The sequence below is a fragment of the Acanthaster planci genome, linkage group LG06 (genome assembly GCF_054643075.1).
Source record: "Acanthaster planci isolate LZ-2023a linkage group LG06, COTS_SCS, whole genome shotgun sequence".
Lineage (NCBI taxonomy): Eukaryota > Metazoa > Echinodermata > Asteroidea > Valvatida > Acanthasteridae > Acanthaster > Acanthaster planci.
Window position 1 is genome coordinate 602,691 of NC_141782.1, and position 20,245 is coordinate 622,935.

The 20,245-nt window shown below is 45.6% G+C and overlaps 1 protein-coding gene across 4 annotated transcripts in view; it reads left to right on the top strand.

Annotated features, from left to right (window-relative positions):
- LOC110974853 (zonadhesin-like) overlaps positions 1-20,245 on the top strand; it is a 57,314-nt gene that overhangs the window by 29,040 nt on the left and 8,029 nt on the right. For all 4 annotated transcript variants that reach the window (XM_087138389.1, XM_087138390.1, XM_087138391.1 and 1 more), the window contains 30 exons: positions 356-550; positions 1,017-1,199; positions 2,015-2,209; positions 2,615-2,800; positions 2,917-3,114; positions 3,376-3,555; positions 3,734-3,922; positions 4,162-4,344; positions 4,697-4,885; positions 5,518-5,706; positions 6,445-6,645; positions 6,942-7,127; positions 7,296-7,484; positions 8,442-8,627; positions 8,989-9,180; positions 10,046-10,231; positions 10,636-10,824; positions 11,096-11,281; positions 11,856-12,044; positions 12,727-12,912; positions 13,429-13,617; positions 13,773-13,958; positions 14,488-14,685; positions 15,168-15,365; positions 16,040-16,219; positions 17,007-17,195; positions 17,369-17,557; positions 18,409-18,609; positions 19,101-19,280; positions 19,917-20,108. In XM_087138389.1, the coding sequence (XP_086994515.1) occupies positions 356-550; positions 1,017-1,199; positions 2,015-2,209; positions 2,615-2,800; positions 2,917-3,114; positions 3,376-3,555; positions 3,734-3,922; positions 4,162-4,344; positions 4,697-4,885; positions 5,518-5,706; positions 6,445-6,645; positions 6,942-7,127; positions 7,296-7,484; positions 8,442-8,627; positions 8,989-9,180; positions 10,046-10,231; positions 10,636-10,824; positions 11,096-11,281; positions 11,856-12,044; positions 12,727-12,912; positions 13,429-13,617; positions 13,773-13,958; positions 14,488-14,685; positions 15,168-15,365; positions 16,040-16,219; positions 17,007-17,195; positions 17,369-17,557; positions 18,409-18,609; positions 19,101-19,280; positions 19,917-20,108 (5,679 nt within the window). The remainder of the gene's footprint in view (positions 1-355; positions 551-1,016; positions 1,200-2,014; positions 2,210-2,614; positions 2,801-2,916; positions 3,115-3,375; positions 3,556-3,733; positions 3,923-4,161; positions 4,345-4,696; positions 4,886-5,517; positions 5,707-6,444; positions 6,646-6,941; positions 7,128-7,295; positions 7,485-8,441; positions 8,628-8,988; positions 9,181-10,045; positions 10,232-10,635; positions 10,825-11,095; positions 11,282-11,855; positions 12,045-12,726; positions 12,913-13,428; positions 13,618-13,772; positions 13,959-14,487; positions 14,686-15,167; positions 15,366-16,039; positions 16,220-17,006; positions 17,196-17,368; positions 17,558-18,408; positions 18,610-19,100; positions 19,281-19,916; positions 20,109-20,245) is intronic.

A 20,245-nucleotide genomic window follows, 5' to 3' on the forward strand; every position in this document is an offset into this window, starting at 1 on the left:
AAAAAAGGTGCACTGTTTATGTTGGAGAGAAGTCACATATCTAGCTATGACAAGTCCCTCAAGAGTCACAGTATTTGATTGTCGTCATAATTACGAGCCCCCTCTATTGGATTCTTTATGGATATATCATCTCACAATCTCATCCCTAATGTTGCATGATGGGATTTCATTTTCAAAGCTCAGAAGCCAATGTCTGTCTTGGCTCATGATTCAATGTATGTATACACTCAGCGTGCATAGATTCAGCTTGCTCAAACTTGCAAAGATGACCCAAACAACGTCCTGAGTGTTCATTCATTAATGGGGATCAAACTCATGCTCTCTGACGTTGAAATGTTGCCACGACAATCTGCAGGTGAGCCTCTGCGCAACATGTGCCGGGACAACGGCGTGATGTACTCGCACCAGCAGGAGTGGCGGCCTGACGTCTGCACCACCTGCAGCTGTAACGACGGCATCGTGACCTGTACCACGGAGAACTGTCCCCTGCTGCAGTGCACCGGAGGCGAGCCCGTTGCTCAGGAAGGACAGTGCTGTAAGATTTGCCCAGGTGAGTAGTGCCGTCTAGTGCCGACAACCGGCAATCAAATGATGGCTGATGCATACACATTGATCTCTGTTGGAACTGTGCCAAATATCAAAACGAGTTTGTTCCTGTTTGCTCCCTGCCAGATGTTATGATATTGGGGTCATAGCAACGGTTAATCCCTGTTTGACCAATGGGGTTGCTTGACTCGCACACCGCAAATTCAAACATGTGCATGTGAGTGCGATGTCACCACAGTGATAGTGTCTACTTTTGTTTGTCTCTTGATAATGAGTAATGTAACCAAACTTTCTCATCTGATTCTGAAAGATCAACTTAACTATTCCAGTTGTCACCGACTGGAATACGCTCGATGTAAGGTGATGCAATTAAGGTGGATAAGTCAGTAACGATGAGTTGAAAGCCAGTTTGCCTTCTCCGCAGTTTGCATTTACTGATTTCGCATTGTGGTTTTTGCCGCGTTTCCCAGAGGAGGCCATGTCGTGTGAGTTCAACGGCGCCACCTACGACCATGGCAAGACGTGGCAGGACGGCGACTGCCGTGTCTGCAGCTGTGACAACAGCCAGGTCACCTGCGACACCGAGGTGTGCTCGGTACCAGACTGCGACAACCCCATCGCGGTGGAAGGCAAATGTTGCCTGCTGTGCCCCGGTGAGTTATTCCCTCCGCCAGTCTGTCTCATGTCCCAGCCACTTTGGCTCAGTCCTTGGTCTTGGTTATCCTAGTGCTTTTTTGGAGTAGTTTTGGCGCCCATAAACCAAGGGAGTCGTGGGTTCCAACCCAACTCCAGCAAGTCATGGAAATTTTGGTAGCTACAGGAGAAGCTCACACGCATCTGTGATGTCTTGTGCACAGTCATGCCAAGAATTCAAAAAATGTGAACACATTTCAAATCCATTGAAATTCCCCAGAAAAAAACTGCATCTTGATATAAAGGTTACTTTGCAGTGGGCAGTGGCTTTGTGTTTGAAACAGGGACCAGCTTTGAAGTTTACCATATTAGGTCAGAAAATGCAAGTCCGGCTTCATGTTCCAGTGCCTCTTATTATTACTCCGTGTTTCCCTGGCTGTTCTATAATTCCCATTTCAGCTCCCTGAAGTCGCCATAAATGTTTCAGACTTTTCATGTAGTAATAAATAATTAATAATTAATAATTAACACGGATGTGCACAGAAACGCTCATGCCTTCGAAGTCTCTCCACATTCTGCCGTACATGAAACGGCCTACAGAAATACACAGATTCAAAAATGCATGCCCCTCCACGGACATGGTTTGCTTCCTGAAATGCCTTTGCCCGTCATGTTAAGTCACATGCAAAACCTCTATACAGGATTGCTAGTTTGACCAGGTTCTAGAATCGTTTTGTGTCACAATCAGTGTTTATACCATAAATATCTGAAAAAGTAAGCTGTCGTCAAATAATCATGAGAAACTGGAGTCAGTCTCGTCTTCTGCTAACTTCAGATGTGGCGCCGGCCCGCGACTGCGAGTACAAGAACAACTTCTACCCTCACAGCTACCGTTGGAACCCGGAGGATTGTACCCAGTGTAACTGTAACGACGGAACGGTCAGCTGTAAGGACATCCAGTGCCCCGAGCTCTTCTGCCCCGGCAGTCAAGAGGTGTTCGTGGAAGGAGAATGCTGCCATCTCTGTCCAAGTAATGTCCATTTGTATTTTGGGGCATGCAAACTGGTTATCACTGGTGACCTCATATTCACAAAGCGGGCTGATTAAATTTACTTGGCTGAATCCTAGAGCTAGAGACAGAGATTATCGATGTGGAGATTTTGGAAACCCCCTCGTTTTTTCTTCAGAGTGGCACTTAATAAGGGGAGGCATGTTTGGGGTTGAGTATTATTGAATCTGATGATAGTTGTGGAAGATCATCACAGAGTCCAACAAGAAAGAGTACTCCTAGCCTTGTGGATTGGTCTTGTTTTTCAAAAAAGTTGAGAATTCTGTCTCATGCAGATCTACTTTACTCGAGAATATGACTTTGTTGGAATTGAGTTCAGAATTCAACAACGTTCAAACTGTCTTAACTATTCATCTCAACTTCCAGACCAGACCAAGCCTTGCACAGATGTTGTCGGCAACACCTTCCCTCACGGAAAGCGATGGGCCATCAGCGACTGCACACGATGCACCTGCTTCAACAGCGATATCTCCTGCAATACGCGCCTCTGCCCGGCTCCCGAGTGTGACAAAGTTGTCCCCGTCGAAGGTCAATGCTGCGACAGCTGTGCAGGTGAGATCCATATGGATGACAGGCCAGCCTGTTCTGATTGGCATCAAGAAAAAGGTCCTTCAGACCCACTTTGCAAGATCTGGTCATTTTGTTTTGGGGTCTGGTTATTCCTGTAGATCAGCCAGCGCTGCGCCCTGACTCCTGCACCTACCGAGGCCAGGAATACGCCCATGGCGAATGGTGGCAGGTGGACGATTGCAAGAGCTGCACCTGCATCGATGGCGACTTAGCCTGCAGCTTTGAATCCTGCCCTCGCTTGGCCTGCGAAGGCACACCCATCCAGGAGGAGGGCAAGTGCTGTCCGGTTTGCCCCGGTAAGAGATTTGTCATCTTCGTCCAATGACAGCATTGCATAGATTCCATGCAGAGTTGCGCTCTCTTTAATTGTGACAAATAATCCGTTTTCGCATTTGACTTGTTAGTTACTCGCCAATCCTAGTTTCGATATTCTTTCCAATTCTGATGGCTAGTTGCAAGCACCAAAGAACTTCAACATTAATTTGTGTTCTATTGATGTAATTCATTTGACGTTATGATTTGTGTACATAACTCATTTTCTCTAAAATATTCTGCAGCTGATGCTGAATCCTGCACCGTTGGTGATGCCACCTATGAACATGGCTCCACCTGGGCTGCATCGGTCTGCACCGACTGCACCTGCGATGACCAGAGTGTGTCATGTGACCATGAGGTCTGCCCCGTCCTCACTTGTGATGAGACCGAGGACGTTGGACAGTGCTGCAAGCAGTGCAAAGGTACATGCCACCTGTCGGCCTCCTACTTCAGGATTATTTTTCTCCAAGAATTAGAAAATTATGTCCAGTCCAATTCAGACCAGTTGACTTGCCTGTCATTGGAGTTGATCCCTTCGACTCGGAAGATTCAGTGACTTACTTTAAACATCTGACTTCTATCTCCTGCTGATCCGTTCAGGTGACCCCGCCTTCAAGAAATGCACCTACAAGAAGAAGGAATACAAGCACGGTGTTGTAATCCGCAAGAACGACTGCAAGATGTGCACTTGCGAGGACGGCCAGTGGTCTTGTCAGAATGAACTCTGCCCTGACCTGACCTGCACCAACCCGGTCAGCATCAAGGGTGAATGCTGCAAGAAATGCCCAGGTATGGTGGTTGATTCCTGACCCTTGGGTTCAGATCTTTGTCTCTGTGTCTTGGGAGCTGCTTCCGTCACCAGCCATGACATTTTTCACCTCTTTTCTCAGTTTTGTAAACTTTCACTGATTTGTTTGTTTCTCTGAAAATTCCAAAGCTTAAATACCGTCGAGAAAAAGTGTGTACAAGCGATTTGTTCGGTTTTCCAGACACAAATGAAATCCAATTCTCCCCACTTGTCTCGACAGAGGACGTGAAGTCGTGTGAGGTCGACGGCAACACCTACAAACACGGTCAGAAATGGAGTGAGAATCCCTGCTCGGATTGCCGGTGTGACAACGGCGCGGTGGTCTGCGATCTTCAGAGCTGCCCGGCACCGGACTGCAGTGACGCGACTGTTGTGGAAGGCGAATGTTGTCCAACGTGTCCTGGTTAGTTGGAACTGAGCTTGGTTTTCCCATTATGCCAACAGCAGTTTGCATTGTAGAATAAGATTGGTGGGAGAATGAGCTGAGGACATGATCGTTACCAATCACTCTCAGAGAAGGTTGTTTCTAATGTTGGTAAATCAAGCCTTAACTTCAGAGTGTCTGGATTGATGTGCGTGGCAATCGCATCTGTTTTTGAACATGCCCCTCCAAATCCAACAGATGATTTTCATGCTCCAACTATTCCCTGAATCGTCGTCGTCATCTGTAGTGGCAATTTCAACTTTATAATTAGCGTCACCGTCACTTTTCAGCGTTACGCCAACTTATCTGTCTCAATTGTCCACCCTGACAGGAGTAGCCCCACTGAAATTCTGCCGTTCTGGCAGCAAGAAGTACAAGCACGGTGAGTTCTGGAGCCCCAACGACTGCTCGCAATGCACCTGTGCCGACGGGGAAATCCACTGCCAGAAGGAGACGTGTCCCCGGCCGGCCTGCGACAACCCGGTCACGGTTAAGGGTGAATGCTGCAAGAAATGCCCTGGTAAGTTGATGCGGTCATCTCAGACTTTGAAGACGTCTAAGACTGTGAGGCCTCTTGCTTGGTACCAACTGTAGGAGGACTTCATTCAAGTGCTGTTGGTCAGTAGTTATTCAGCTACCAATGCTGTGTATTTGGGGTTGCGCATCGGAACTCGGTACCCAAACATCCAACCGTCATTGTCAAGAACCAGTTCCACATTATAGGACAGGGTACATGTAAAGAATTCCACCAATTATTTTGTTACTTTTCAAAGAAAGAGAAACAGAAACAAAGTTTGTGAGGAAAAGATTTTGAATAAAACCAGGCCATGTGAAATGGTAAAACAGATTTCATGTTAAAACACCCAAAGGTTAAGTAGCATTTAGGGCAAGAAAGAATCGTCAATTGGAATGTTTTCTTCATTTATATTTTTTCCTTCAAATTAGAGTTTGGATTTCTTTTACAATAATACCCACGTTTTACTTCAGGAGGATACCTGGTTGCTGTACCACTCATAAATGCACACCATTGGTGCACCCTTGTCCATATTTTGGCTTTGAGAACACCAGCAAAGCTTTACTGCCTCACACGACAGTCCTACAGTCCCTTATTTCAGTCCTTTCATCCTGGGAGGCGGTTTGTTTGTCCCACAGATCAAATGCGGCAGTGCCAACTGGACGGCAATGGCGACGTCCGAGACCACCTGGAGAAGTGGCGGGTGGACAACTGCAAGACGTGCAAGTGTTACAATGGCAAGGTCTCCTGCGACATCCAGACCTGCCCGAAGGTGGACTGCACCAACGCCGTGGTTCCAGAGAACCAGTGCTGCCCTGTCTGTCCTGGTGAGTTGTGATATCCCCTCACCATCAAAGTAGAGAAGGTTTTTTTTTCAGCAAGGCTTGAGTATCCCGCCCAGCGTGCACACTAAGCACATACATGCGTGTCTCACATACCTAGAGTGGTCATTCCTTTGTTCTCCTGTGCTAAAGAAAAATCAGAGAAAATGCTCCTCTTTCTCCCACTAGGATCACTCCAATTTCCTGGACTGTCCTTTATTTTGCCTCCGACAACCGTGACCCCAAAATGCCTCTAAAGTCTGTTTTTCAGAGAGGGCAAACACTGTGGACGTATGCCAGTCCACACCATGTCTTCAAACCCTCCAATACCTGGACTTCTTGGGGGGGGGGACCACATGACGTATGTCCTACTTGCGCCTTTACCTGTCTCTGTGTTGCTAACAGACACACCCTGTCATGTTCAAGAATACACTATTAACTAAACACATGACTCCCATTTTTAAATCTGATTTATTTTTACCCACATCCGATTCATTGATCCCTTTCCTTTTTCTATTCATGTCGGTTTATATCTTCTTATTTCTGGAAGTTCTCTTTGTCACTTGATGTCTTCTGACTTTAATCTAGACCTTCTGAATGTTTTTAATTCTATTATTCCAATTCTTAACCCTTTCAGTATCTGCTGTTTAAAATTGCTACCTTTAACTTTCATCTTACATTTCACCCAGTCACCGTCTTGCATTTTACTTTGGCACGCTCACTTTGGACATTTTTGTGAAACAGACACAGATCCGCCTGAACTGACAGCTAAAGGCTGCGAGGTCAAAGGTCGTACTTACCAGCACGGTGAGCGATGGGACAAGAACGCCTGCAAGTCTTGCATCTGTGACAACGGGCGCGTCAATTGCGACTCGCCGGCGTGTGGTGCCCTGACTTGTTCCAACCCCATCAAGGTGGCTGGTGAATGCTGTCTGAGGTGTCCCGGTGCGTAGACTAGTTTTATTTTTATATCTGAAAGAAATATTCGCTAGAATCAATCACTTGTAAATGGCCAAGTTTAACAAAAAGTACCTCCAGGGTACACTAATTTCTTGTTGGTTCGTAAAACAGTTTGTCAAAATATCCTTCAAGTTTTTTTTTTAAATGATTTAAAATTATGAAGTTTTTTTTATTTATATTAAAAGTCAAGATGTGTAGTATAAATTCTCATTTATGGTGTGAAAAATTCAGGTACAATTAATCTTGAAAGAGCCTGCTATTTTTATAATGATTTTATGTAGATGATGCCCAATCTTGTGTAACGGCTGACAACGTGGAGTACCCACACGGTGAGGAATGGCGTGACGGAGACTGTAAGAGATGCCGGTGCAGCAACGGAAAGATTGATTGTGACGAGATGCTCTGCCCGAAACTCACGTGCAGTAACCCGTTCACTTTCCCCGGACAATGCTGCAAACAGTGTGAAGGTATTTCACCGGGATATTTCCTTGTCATGCTTGTAGGGAGAGCTTTAATTTTCGCGGGGGGAAAGTAAAAGCCACTCTTTTATATAAGCCCAAACCTTTGATTTCATTTTGTGCCTGATGGACTGTTCTGTCATCTGTTATTTTGTTCATTTCAAAAATGTTTCATAGGCCAGCCGTTTGAGACTTGTACCTTCAACGGCCGGGAGTACCAACACGGCGAGAGATGGTACGGCAAGAGTCACTGCACGTCCTGTAGCTGTAGCAACGGCAAGGCGGACTGCGAGACACCAATTTGCCCAGCACTCACCTGTACCAATCCCGTCAAGGTCAAAGGTCAATGCTGCAGAGTCTGCGTGGGTAGGTCAAATCTGCTTTCTACTGCATAGTAGCTAGCCCACCCTCATTGATGTGGATTTTCAATCTGTACGGAGATGTACCGAACATGGCTTCATTGGGTTATAGCAGAATATTGTAGCTTATTGAAAAGACCGAAAATGTCAGACATGACGGACTTGAATTGAATGAGACAACTCCAACGAGCAAGGTACGGATTGGTCGTAAGCCCAGTGAGTGTAGATCAAAGTTGAAACCAGGAGCATCATTTGCCGATCGTTGGTGCTTCTTGAAATAACGTGATCTTAGCTTAAAAGTAAGCAAACTACGTGTAAGTTTGGGTGATCAACCCTGACAACCTGACTCAAACTAATATAAACTTTGCCATTAAAACGATTAGTGATGTCAGCAATGAACGTGGCTCTTGCTACGAGTGTGCTAAAGTCTTTATTTTTGTGTCAACATTCAAATATCATCTCATTTTAGCACATCGGCAGAGTTGTATCTTTTCATCTTTCATTTCCCATTTTTTCATTGTGTGATTGTCATTGAAGATTGTCTACATTACAAATTAATATTCCACCAAATCAGTCTCAAGTATTACCATATATGGGCATAATGACTTTTCCCTACTGATACGGGAATTTTTGTCCAAATTCAACTTTCAATATCTCAAGTTGGCAATGACAAATTTTAAATCAGATTGGTACAAAGGTGTTTTAGAACTTCTAGTTTATGTCAGTAGTCAGTTTTTTTGCACTGCCAATCAGTTTTTTTCGATTGAAATTTTTCGTTCCATATGTTGCAACATTTAAAAAAAAATCCCGTAAACATGGAAACACCTCCACAATCCATTGCAGGCTGCTAGAACAAGCCTCGTGATTGGTCAGATTGCAGAAAATAAGTGAGGTAGTAGGGCGTCCAAATTTGGAAATTCTCCAGACTGCAAATATTGACATTTAAATGTCGTATTTATTCAAGATGACTTTGCCACCTGCGTTGCCTCAGACGGCACCAGACGTAAACATGGCGAGGAGTGGAAGGCCAGTGAGTGCGTGACGTGTTCATGCGACGATGGCACTACGTCATGCGACACCCTCAAGTGTCCCACCCTCAGCTGTACCACAACCGTCCGTGACGAGGGGAAATGCTGCCCTCGCTGTCCAAGTAAGAATTACCACAGGCCCGCCTATTTGTCAAAAGTACCCAATTGGAAAGCCGGATTTGGGGATAAGCCCTTTGAAAATTAACTGGCTGAGGCTAACTGTGATGTCAGTGGGAGTAACTAGCCATTAGCCAGGGGCAGTTGGGCTCACTTTTTATTGAGTGCTTGGAGATTGCTTTTCAAATGTTACTGTCCCCATGAAGGAAATACCTAATTAAATTAACTGTGTGACCTCAGTTCCAAAGGTCACCAGACTGACATGGAATTCTCTTTTTCATTTTGTAAAACTGTAGGTTCAGATAACCTTGATCACTTCCTTCATGCCACTGTCTCACATTTATTTTTAACCAATCCTCCCTCCAGCCGATCCTACACCCAAGACGTGTCGTCTCAAGAGCGGCGTGGAGTACATCTCGGGCCAGTCCTGGCGCAAGGGACCTTGCCGGACCTGCACTTGCAATGATGGCAACAAGGTCTGTCAGACAGAGAGTTGTCCATTACTGACGTGTAGCGACCCCAAGACCCTGGCTGGTGAATGCTGCAAGAGATGTCCAGGTAACCTGCCAAGTTGCCATCTTCCTTGGTTCTGTAAATGGAAAAGTACATTGGCATCACAGGACATGCTGTCACAGAAGTTTGCCTTACTCCACTCCATTGGTTACCATTGAGATGGATACCAGCCACCAGAAATCTTGGCAAGCTTGTTTTATAGTTGATCGTCTCCACATCTGGAAATTTGAAGTTTTTTCACGCATGCTTTCAGAAAGCAAATCCCTCATCGATGCCAAACAAGTATCAAAAAACCACATTGTGGGTGGGGGGTGTCTTGGGTGACCCCTAATCAGACACATGTTTGTGGCGTCAAAGCAGTAACCAGGAACATGTTAAGGGTGGCCCACAGAAATAAAGAACCAGAAATGGTTTCATCTTCTGACAGAGGGAATTGCAAGGAAGCAGACGACACTGTTGATGAACATCAATTTCACTCAATATTCGGCATGTTTCTCACTAGTTCTGTTCTCTCTTGCCACATACATTTGAGAAGAAAGTATCGCTTTGATTTGCTGCATGTAACAACAGATTTTTGAAATGTTTAATTCAATCATTTGAGGGTAACAGAAATTGCCTGTTTATTTTGTGCCATTTTGAACCGGCAGTGAACCAACTTCAACCTTCGATTCACGTTCAGTTGGAACAGTGACGTCACAGAGGCGTAACCAAGTCGTGAAAATGCTTCACCAGTGACCACATCCGAAACAAGTTCACGATTCGGGTCGCCAAAACATGCTCGAGATGGAGATGGCTTTTGTTTCCGGTTACCTCCTTAGCAACAAGCCCGCAGGGTTTTAGAAAACAAGTACGCACTGAAGTGTCGTGTAGGAACTAAACAGACCAGTTCTTTGCTGAATTTGTCTTGCAGAGGATATCCCGACCTGCCTTGCCACTGGCGGAGCCTCCTACAAACACGGTGAGACCTGGCAACCCAACCCCTGTAAGACATGCAAGTGTATGGAGGGTACCAGCGTCTGTACGGACAAACTTTGCCCCAAGCCGGCCTGCGACAATCCAGTCAATGTTGAAGGGGAATGCTGCCCTAAGTGCCCAGGTGAGTTTGGTTGTGGCTTTTAAAACGTACATTAAAAATGACGGGATACAATCTTAGTCAAGCTTGGTTAATCTGAGTCACATGACAGGGTATTGTCCAATCGGGTACCTCAGGATTGAAACTGAATTTACCGACTTCTAACTGCCTTGAGCAGAAGCACCCCTTCATCGGATGAAAAGAGCCATGATGGTGGGGAGTGTTGGTAGCCATGCGACATTAACACATACTTTTCATAGTTGTTTGTGAACCAGTGAAGTTCAGTTCCCACCTAAGGAGCCTCCTTTGCTAGGATTATTACACCCTCTCTTGGTCCCGCCCAGGGTGGATAGAAATATCTTTCAGCCATCAAGAAGCCACTGTTGGAATTTCGATGCCAATTTTTTGTCTTGCATCATTTGATTCAGGCGTACCCACTCCCAAGTCCTGCCAGCGAGGTGATCAGCCCAGGGCTCACGGCGAGACCTGGCAGGTGGGCCCTTGCAAGACCTGCAGCTGCTCCAACGGTCGCATTGACTGTGAGGCGAACATCTGCCCAACCCTGACCTGCGCTGACACAGTCAAGGTTAAAGGGGAATGCTGTCGACGCTGCACTGGTCAGTCACAAGTTTTGGTCATCTGAGATGGATGTGACTTCTGAAAGAGAAATGACAAAGTCACGTTTACAGTACAGTTGTTGTTTCACTTTTGTTTTTGCATGAACTGCAAGTCAAGTTTTAGAGGAAACAATTGTTACGGCGTCATTTTTCCATTTTTTATACTGAAGTAGTTTTCCCCAAGTGTCTTTATACTTCACACTTCCAAGACAAATGTGTCTGCTTCAGAAAGTCCTGAGCAAGGTCCCTTTTGATTCGATTGGACCTACAGAAGATGCCAAGGATTGCCCGACTGACACCGGAGCGGGTTACAAACACGGCGAGACCTTCTCTCCCGAGCCCTGCACCAGCTGCAAGTGCTATGACGGACAGACGATTTGCACCAGCAAGTCCTGCAACCCGACGGACTGTGAGAACCCAATCACTCCCAGCAACGAGTGTTGTCCTCGCTGTCCTGGTTAGTATAGATGAAGTCGTCGCTGCTAGTTGGGATTTCTGGGTAAAAATTGGCTGCAAAACTTATAAGAGGGCTGTTTGCTCGTAACACAAAGTACTTGCTGCTCACAAATTAAGGCAAGATATCGTTTTTAGTTATAGCAGTGCATGATGAAAGAATTTTCAATGAATTCATATTGTTTGGATAGGTTTGTTTTTTGAAACCAGCCAGTAGGTTTTAAAACTTTCTCCACTGGACTAACTTTTTGCATTCAGAGAATCTAATTTCTTGGAAAAAAGTAGTAGAGATCATGTAGAGTGCATCAGTCAAGATTTCCACCTACATTTTGTTACAATTAACCCCATAACTTACCCGAACCCTTCAAAATCCACCGGGTTTCGGAAGATTTTGTAGGATTGAGGAAGGCAGAGACCAGTCACTTCTTGTCCATGTGGCTTGTTGACCCTAGAAAAATAACCTAAAGTCCACAGTATGAGTCAGTGCCAGTCGTGGAATTTTTAAGGTTCAAGGACACGTCCCGAGCAGGAGTGACCACAGCTCAAAGTTCAAAATCACCCCCCTCTTGCCCCTGTAGGTGAGCCCACTCCTGCACCGTGCATGTACAAAGACCGAGAGGTCGCAAGCGGAGACTGGTGGCGTATTAACCCCTGCGAGTTCTGTCAGTGTAACAATGGTATTGTGGGCTGTGCCGAGGAGAGCTGCCCTGTACTGATCTGCCCCAACACCGTCAAGGTCCCCGGAGAGTGCTGCCGAATCTGCGTCGGTAAGTGCTGCTTTTCAACCTTTGTGGTAAATCAACATAAGGGAGTGAAATATGGAGAGGCCAGATATTAACAAGTACAGAAACATTTTGGGAGCAAGTCGGGATGTGAACTATAGGCTGACCACTAGCTAGATAGTTGCTCTTCCGCAATGTACAGTTTTGCTCAAACAGTCAAACTATTTTGGTCAAATTTCATCCTTCCTCATGTTTTGTCATCGGATGCAATTCTGGTGGTGTACATGGTCAATGAAATCTCATACAATATTTGCATGTGAATGGTTCCCCTTTTAATGATAAATGAAGTCAATTATTGATAAGCAGCAATGCTACCCATTTTGCCTTCAGAGGATGAACTACTGTAGGTCATACCATGCAGATCAGAGCAAAGTCAAAATTTCAAATCTGTCTTTTGACAGTAAGCAATCACTCTGTACCAGCGTATGCAGCAAAAATGCGCTTGTGTTTAGTACATTTCACCTTTTATGCCAGTGGAGGGATTGACTATGTCCCTTAGGTCTTTGTTGGTGTCTGAACTTATCGATGAAAGTAAGCAGTCGACCAATTCGAAAACTGAAAATGTTTGAACTTTTGAGAATAGTGTCTTCAGAAATCTTAGAAACTTCCATTTTTCCTTTTCCTTTGATCACTAATTTTCTTTATTTTACTGTTTAATCGATTTCAGACGAGCCAGACACGGGCTGCATGGTGGACGGTCGCCGTCTACAGACAGGCGAGAGTTTCCGTCAGTCGCCCTGCTCCACATGTACTTGCTACTTTGGCTCGCTGGAGTGCGACCAGACCGTCTGCCCTGCCACCACCTGCAACAACGCCATCAAGGCACGCGATGAATGCTGCCCACGCTGCCCTGGTAAGCCTGACGAGGTGGGATTGTGGGTAGGTCAGGGGTCAATCGACTTAGCTACCGTAGGAATTAACACACACACACACCAGCCAGCCAGAGAATGTCAGTAGTGTAAACATTATTTCTGACAGTAGCCACAACTTTTAAGACATTCGTAATTAGATTTGGAACAGTTCCTTGCCCTTTGACCTCTTGACCTTCCTAACAGAGTTATGACGATTTTCACAAGCTATATCCTCGTCAGTCCAGCAGTCTTTCATTTCATAATACCAAACAACTTTTCTCTACAAAATGCCGTTAAATGCCATGGAAAGTGTCATATTTTAGTCCCGGAAAGTCCTGGGATTTGGTTTTCAGACTTCTGTGGGGACCAGGCTGAACATGGTCCTCGTTGTTTGCAGACAGGAGAGAGCTTTAGAGATGTGTACAAAGGCAGTGAAGTTAAATCCTCATTTTTGCTTGCAGTGACCTGGATATTCCAAGCTCCATTTCTCAGTTTTGCATATTTTTTTTTCTCCCAAGATGAGCCTGTTCCAGCCCCGTGCGCCCTCAAGGGTAAGACGTACCGCAGCGGCGAATCCTGGACCAAGGGTCCATGTAAGACCTGCACATGTAACAACGGCAAGATCAGTTGTGAGAACCAACAGTGCCCAGCGGTGACGTGTGCCGATCCCAAGAGGCTGGTGGACGAATGCTGCCTCAAGTGCCCCGGTAAGACACCAGTCAGGGAATTGCAAAGCTGCACACGATTGGCTAAACGTGGAAATATTCCCTCAGCAGAAACTGTTTACCAGCCCAAAAAATTTGTGTGGTGCATATTGCTTCTGACTGGTCCCCCGTCTTCTTGCCACCGTTTTCCGTCTCAGATGAACTGAAGTCGTGCAGGCCTGACAATGTCACGGAATATGACCATGGCACAAACTTCAGACGAGGCGATTGTACGACGTGCTCGTGCGACAATGGCGTCATCACGTGCTCCACGGAGGTATGCCCTGCGCCGGACTGCATGGAACCTGTTTCTGAAGAGGGTACATGCTGCGACACCTGTCCTGGTAAGCCATCCACTAACCATGGCACTTTTTGTGTCCCTGAGCAAGCTTCTTCACTGTAATTGCTCAATGATGCAATTCCAGGAAAACAGTTTTAGAAGTTAACCTATTGCAGTTTACTGTGACTTAGAATTCTAGATTTGCAAGATTTGGCAGTGCATGCTCTGCAGATGTGAATGATTAAGCAAAACGTAGGCATGCCAGTCGGGGGTAGTAGTACTTTTCAAAAGGCATATGAGACAGCATGCAAACCTTGCATCCACAGCTGGCTGTGGAACTTTGCTGGTTACAAATGCCTGACGAACATGCTGTGTAGATGTGAGGATAGCTCTGGCCAGGCCCGGCAAGGTAGAATGACGACGTGAACTTTGACCCAGGGATACATTTTTAACAGGTAGCCGCTGATCATCAGTCTCACGTGGTAGATGTCAGCTGCCAGTGTTAAAAGTATACCAATAAATACTTCAAAATAGCCTACTTTTATGGGGTGAGTTTAAGTGTCGGTCTGCAACTCTCTTTGCCTTTGCATCAGGCGACCGAGTAATGAAGGGCTGCACCACAAAGACTGGACGGAAGATGCGTCACGGGGAAAGCTGGCGCCGGTCTCCGTGCAAGGTGTGCACGTGTGATGACGGCAAAGTCCGCTGCGACAAAGAAACCTGCCCTACCCTGTCCTGTGATCAGCCACTCAAGCGAGAGCCTGATGAATGCTGTCGTAAATGCCCACCTGGTCAGTCCTTGTCATTAATTGTGTAGGGTCATACCTTGGTCACTTGTAGAGGTCATACTGAGTTGATGTATATTCAATTTATGTTAAATGCTCATTTCCTTCCAGAAATATAATACCTCGACAAAGCTTCTTTTAAAAACTCAGTGCATTCCCTCCAAAAGCTGTGCAGTGTTTCAATTTTGAATGACACAATTTTAAGCTCAGTACATCAATGTTAGATGCAGAATCCAATTTTACCCTCTTTGTGGAAAGTCCTTCCTTGCACATAACGTACACTTTGACTTAGACACCAATGAAATAAAATCTACATCTAAGAATGTTAGAAACTGCTTATTGAACAAAATGAGAAAGATTAAGAGAGATTATGCTCCAATTAGAACACCTGGCTGTCTAAACCGTTGCCGTTTCTTCTCAAGTTTTTCTGTTGAACTTTTCAAAATACGTTTGAAATATTTTTTTGGGGGGGGTTGTCCTCTCGCCAGACCCAGACAACGCCTGCTCGGACGAACAGGGCAATACCTACATGCCCCGGGAGAAATGGAACCCCGATCCCTGCACAGAGTGCGAATGCACAGAGCTGGGTGGTGTCCGGTGTACCCGGATGGACTGCCCTGCGGCAGAGTGTGCCGAGCCTGTCGCAGTGGAAGGCCAGTGTTGCATGTCTTGTCCTCCACCTGGTGGTAAGAATCTCATTTCTCTTGAAAGTTCAGGGGTTTTGTGGGCCCATCCTCAAGTTCAGTTTTTCTGTCTCTGGCTTCATCTTGTCACTTGATTGGTGCTGCTTTGTTCTACTTTGAAGACAACCCTCGCTGACCTCATGGGCAGCCAAGTTGTGTTATACTTTGCGACTATATTTCAAAGGCAGACAATACTAAGTGAGATAAAAATCACATGAGGAACCGGTAAAATCTTGGCTGTTTTGCCGTGATTTTCAGATACACGAACGTGCTGATGTAACCTGATGTAATTAACATCTAGAGGTTGGATTAAAATCGTGGATTAGACATAACAGGCTTACAGTGGACATATAGTTCGTGGAACTGTTGGTAGATATCTCCTTGATTCATACTTGTAGTGTTGTTGTTGAGTCTGCCATCAGGCCATGCGTACTGATCAAAGTCAGTTTACACGCCTGGTTACAAGAAAACATGGAGTGATAATTTGATCTGTGACTGATTGATTTCACTGTTTATTTGAATAGCTTGTGACTTGAAATGAAAATGAAGGACTTGTGACGGACTTAACCACACCAGTGGCTATTTTCTGATTTATCATTTGTTTATCCAAACCCAACTAAATGTGATGTACAGCAGAACTCAAGTGTGATTTTTAGAGGTCATTTTTCCATCTTCAGAAATCAAGCCCTTGACGTTCTGCACAGCGACACGTAAAGAGGGTGACACGTGGCAGCCCACGCCCTGCGCTCGATGCACCTGCCGAAACGGCGAGATTGAGTGCCTGACGGAGACATGCGACACGCTGGAGTGCACTGATATCATCAAACTACCTGACGACTGCTGCCCCAAATGCGCAAGTAAGATGACCTCCGACACCAACCCCGTCGTACCGAGATTACTTTATGCAAAAAGCCAGTCACTAGAATTATCAGAAGGTGGCTTCCGGCAAAAAGGGAACAAACACAGAAGCTAAGCTGAATCAAGTGTTGGCCATTTTTTCACTGTCTCATGGCTTCCTAACTCTAGAAAAACCCTTGATTGAAGAGTGAACAGTGCTTCCTTGTGCCACTTTTTCTTAGAGATGGCTTTGGCCTTTTTTTGTCGGTCCACCCATTGGTCCACCCACCCATTGTCTCTCTCAGTGGACGTTTTCATGCAATTTGAAAAATGAAACAGTGATTTGAAAAACAACGATCCCACCTCCAAAACAGTTGAATAGAAATTTTCTCATTTTCCCTTAATCCAACTCTGAACTATCAATCAGTGCCCCAGTCACTGTACTTTGGTAAAAAGTACGAACCTTGCTGACTGGAATGCACAATTGTCTTGGATTTCCTGTGCTGTCAAATCCATGTTCCAGGCCTGCTAGATATGGGAGGGTGGAGCATAGCATGTGTTTACCAAGAAAATGTTTTAACTTTTTCTTCCTGATAATAAAAATATGATAGATATATTTCTCTAATCATAACTAAAACAGCCTTGTTATTTCTGCATTGGAAAGAGGGGTTGAGAAACTTTCTTTTAAAAGAGTGATTAAACAACTTGTTGACAGGGTTTCACCAATCAGATTCCTGAATTATTTTTTACCTGACCAATGAGCATTCAGAATTGAATCACTGTGACTACACCGTCTGCATTTGTCAGGTGACATCAGAAAGTGCAAGGATGCGGATGGCATGGCCCACAGCCAAGGCGAGTACTGGCGGCCATCCAACTGCGAGGAGTGCACGTGCGACAGTGGCATGACGCAGTGCCGACCAATCACCTGTGACGCTGAGCTGACTTGTAACGACCCGCAGCCAGTGGCTGGTCTTTGTTGCCCAGTATGCCCGAGTAAGTCTCAGCTCGTGGTATGTCGGAGATTCAGGTTGGGCCGAAGGACAATCCTGCCCAGTTTTGTTTCATTTGCACCGAGAAAATTACAAGTTGACATTGCGCGGTTGCCAAGGTGGCGCATTTTGCTTAGGGTCTCAAACTGTTTCTCCCGCTTTCTTACTGTCACTCAGCCGACAACTTTGACGGCTGCGACATCAGCCACAACCGTCGCATCAACCACGGCGAGACGCTCAAGCTTGACGACTGCAACACGTGCACCTGCACCGATGGCCGCTTTGACTGCACCGAGAAAGTCTGCCCGGCCCTGGACTGCGACAAGAGCGTCAAGAGAGATGGCGAATGCTGTGCCAAATGCCCCAGTAAGTCCAATGCCTCCGGGTAGACTGAAATAAATGCAGTAAATATAAGATTTCTCCTTTTGGAGACCCTACTTTCTAACCCCTTCGCTACGGACGACTGCTACTACCGCGCCATTGTGTGAGGATTAGTGCCTACCACACATACAGTCTATTCACCAGGCAGCTGCTGGTTCAATGGGGCCTGCTGCTGGACAAAGCCCTCCATTCAGGGCATACCACAGCCCAGCAGTCATGGTCAAAAGAATCCTGGTGTGAAGGGGTTAATGATTGTTTTTGTGGGGTGCACTTTTAATTCAGTTATTTGTTGAGTAGTGAAAATTAGCCAAAGCTGGAAATGGAACAGCAGGGCTCCCGTGGTCATGGGAAATCCAGGAAAAAAGTTATCCTGGACAGTCATGAAAGAGTCGTGGAAAATGGGGAAAATAGTGCGCTCTGGAATCCCATCGTCAGAGGGAAAAAACTCCTGGAAAAGTCATGGAAATTAAGATCATGCCAGGTTTTGATGTGATAATGGAATAATGATAAATTTACAGGCTGTATCCTCGTCAGTTTATGAGGGTCTTCCAGTTCATAATGAACCACCTTTCTCTGCAAACTGGTGTTAATGTCGTGGAAATTGTCATATTTTTGTCATGGAAATGTTCTGGAAAAGTCATTCCATTTGGTTTTAAGATTTCAGTGGGAACCCTTCCTGTAATTACTGAAAAGATTTGAAAGTGCGATATAACTGTTACTAAAAAAAAATCAGAAATTTTCCATTTGTAATAAGACCATTAACGCTCATGTTGTCGACAAGCCCTGCTCTTGCAGAAGGTTGAGAACTCAAAGTTATATCTGGGATGTCTCTTTAGTCACAACTGGCCTGGGAGAGTGTACTTTGGATGGCGTGGTTTACCGTAACACCGAGACCTTCGAAGACCCTGCTGATAAGTGTCTGCGTTGTCAGTGCAACATGGGCGAGGTGATGTGTGGTCAGCCTGGTGCCCCGTGCCCACCGACCGACTGCCCTATGCCTATCGTCCTAGAAGGGGACTGCTGTCCTACTTGCAGAGGTACTATAACTGGTGCCCCGTTATGGGGCAGTTTCATTTCTGACATACTGTCACACACTAGGAACCAGCTTCTTGTTGTGCACTCTTGATTGATTTTTTTATGGGCCCCAAGAATGAGAGGACGCAAATTTCCCAGCAGGGCAAGTTACAAGTAGTAGCCTAGTTGCCAAGTCCTTCTACATTAATCAGTCACCAAACAAAGGGAACTTAGGATAACAAAAAGTCAAAAATTCCTGCAGTGTTTGTGTGTGACTCAGAGTAATAGGTTGAGGTTTTGCCCTGAGATGAGATGCCAATTATGCTCATGAATATGGAAATTTGTATTTGCATAAAACCAAATCGGCCTTTACCCTTTAAGATAGCAGAACATTAAAAAAAAGATTAACCCGAAAAAGGTTAATTGTAACAACGGCGCATCATTAAGGACTTTTGTAAAATAATGCATGGACTCATTCAGTTGAATATTGAAACGGTGATTTTTGATAACACAGAGGGAGTGTGTGACTACCAGAACAAGTTGTACATGGATGGGGAGAGATGGAAACCCACGGACTGCGAGCAGTGCCAATGCGACAACGGCATCGTAGCTTGTTCTGTTTCTGATTGTCCTCTGGAGCCATGCAGTACCGAAAGGGTCAAGATCCCAGGCCGCTGCTGTCCAGAATGTCCAGGTAAGAACGGACGCAGTGGTCATCACTCCCAGATAACCACTCCACAGTGGATATTGTTGTTAAAACTGGGTCACGACAGAGTGACTTGTGAAAAGTTTGGGGCTGATGGTCCTGAGAAACTGCAACTCAGCAGATGGGTCTCTTGAAGGTCACCACGTACAAGTTGGAATGCGGTAACAAGTTCCATAGTTTCAGTCGTGTGGCCAAATGCCAGTGTGTTAATAGCACAGTGTGCAAGTTGTTTCAGGGGTAAGGGATGCTCTGGCCCAAGATCTACATTTGAAAAAAAGGAGGGAAAGCAAAAGGGACCTATTCTTCAATCTAGAGTTGAAGTAAACCCTTGAATTTCAAGGAAAAATGTAAAGTGTGAATGTGCAGGGATGATACATTTCCAGTTTCCTACCTCAAATGGCGGAACCTAGAGCTGAATGGTGTCTGCCTCCCCCCCACTTTTAAAATTTTCTGTTGCCTGAATACTTCCCTGGCAAAAAAATCTGGTGTCATGAAAAAGATGAAAAACAAATTGTCGGAGACAGCCATATGCCTCTGCCAACAAATCTTGACTGTGACCCACGAGTACTGTTCAGACAGGTGTGAGACTTGGGACACTAACAACCTTCAACATTCCACGTTTAGATGACTTCCGCACCTGTATGGACAAGGTTGGCATGTACAGCCATGGCGACCGGTGGATTAAGGCAGACGACATCTGTGTAGAGTGCGTCTGTGACGATTCGGCCATCTGCTGCGAGCACATCAGGTGTCCCACCCCGGAGTGCGAGAACCCCATCGATGTCCCAGGACAATGTTGCCCGACCTGTGACCCCAGTACGTATACTGTGTTCTACTGCACCACTGGCAGAAATGCGACCAAATCCACAAAGTCAGTGTCAGTTAGCCAATTAGTTTCAAACTGGAAATGTTTTAGGGCCCGACGTTTTCATCCTGGTGGAATATTTCTCCTT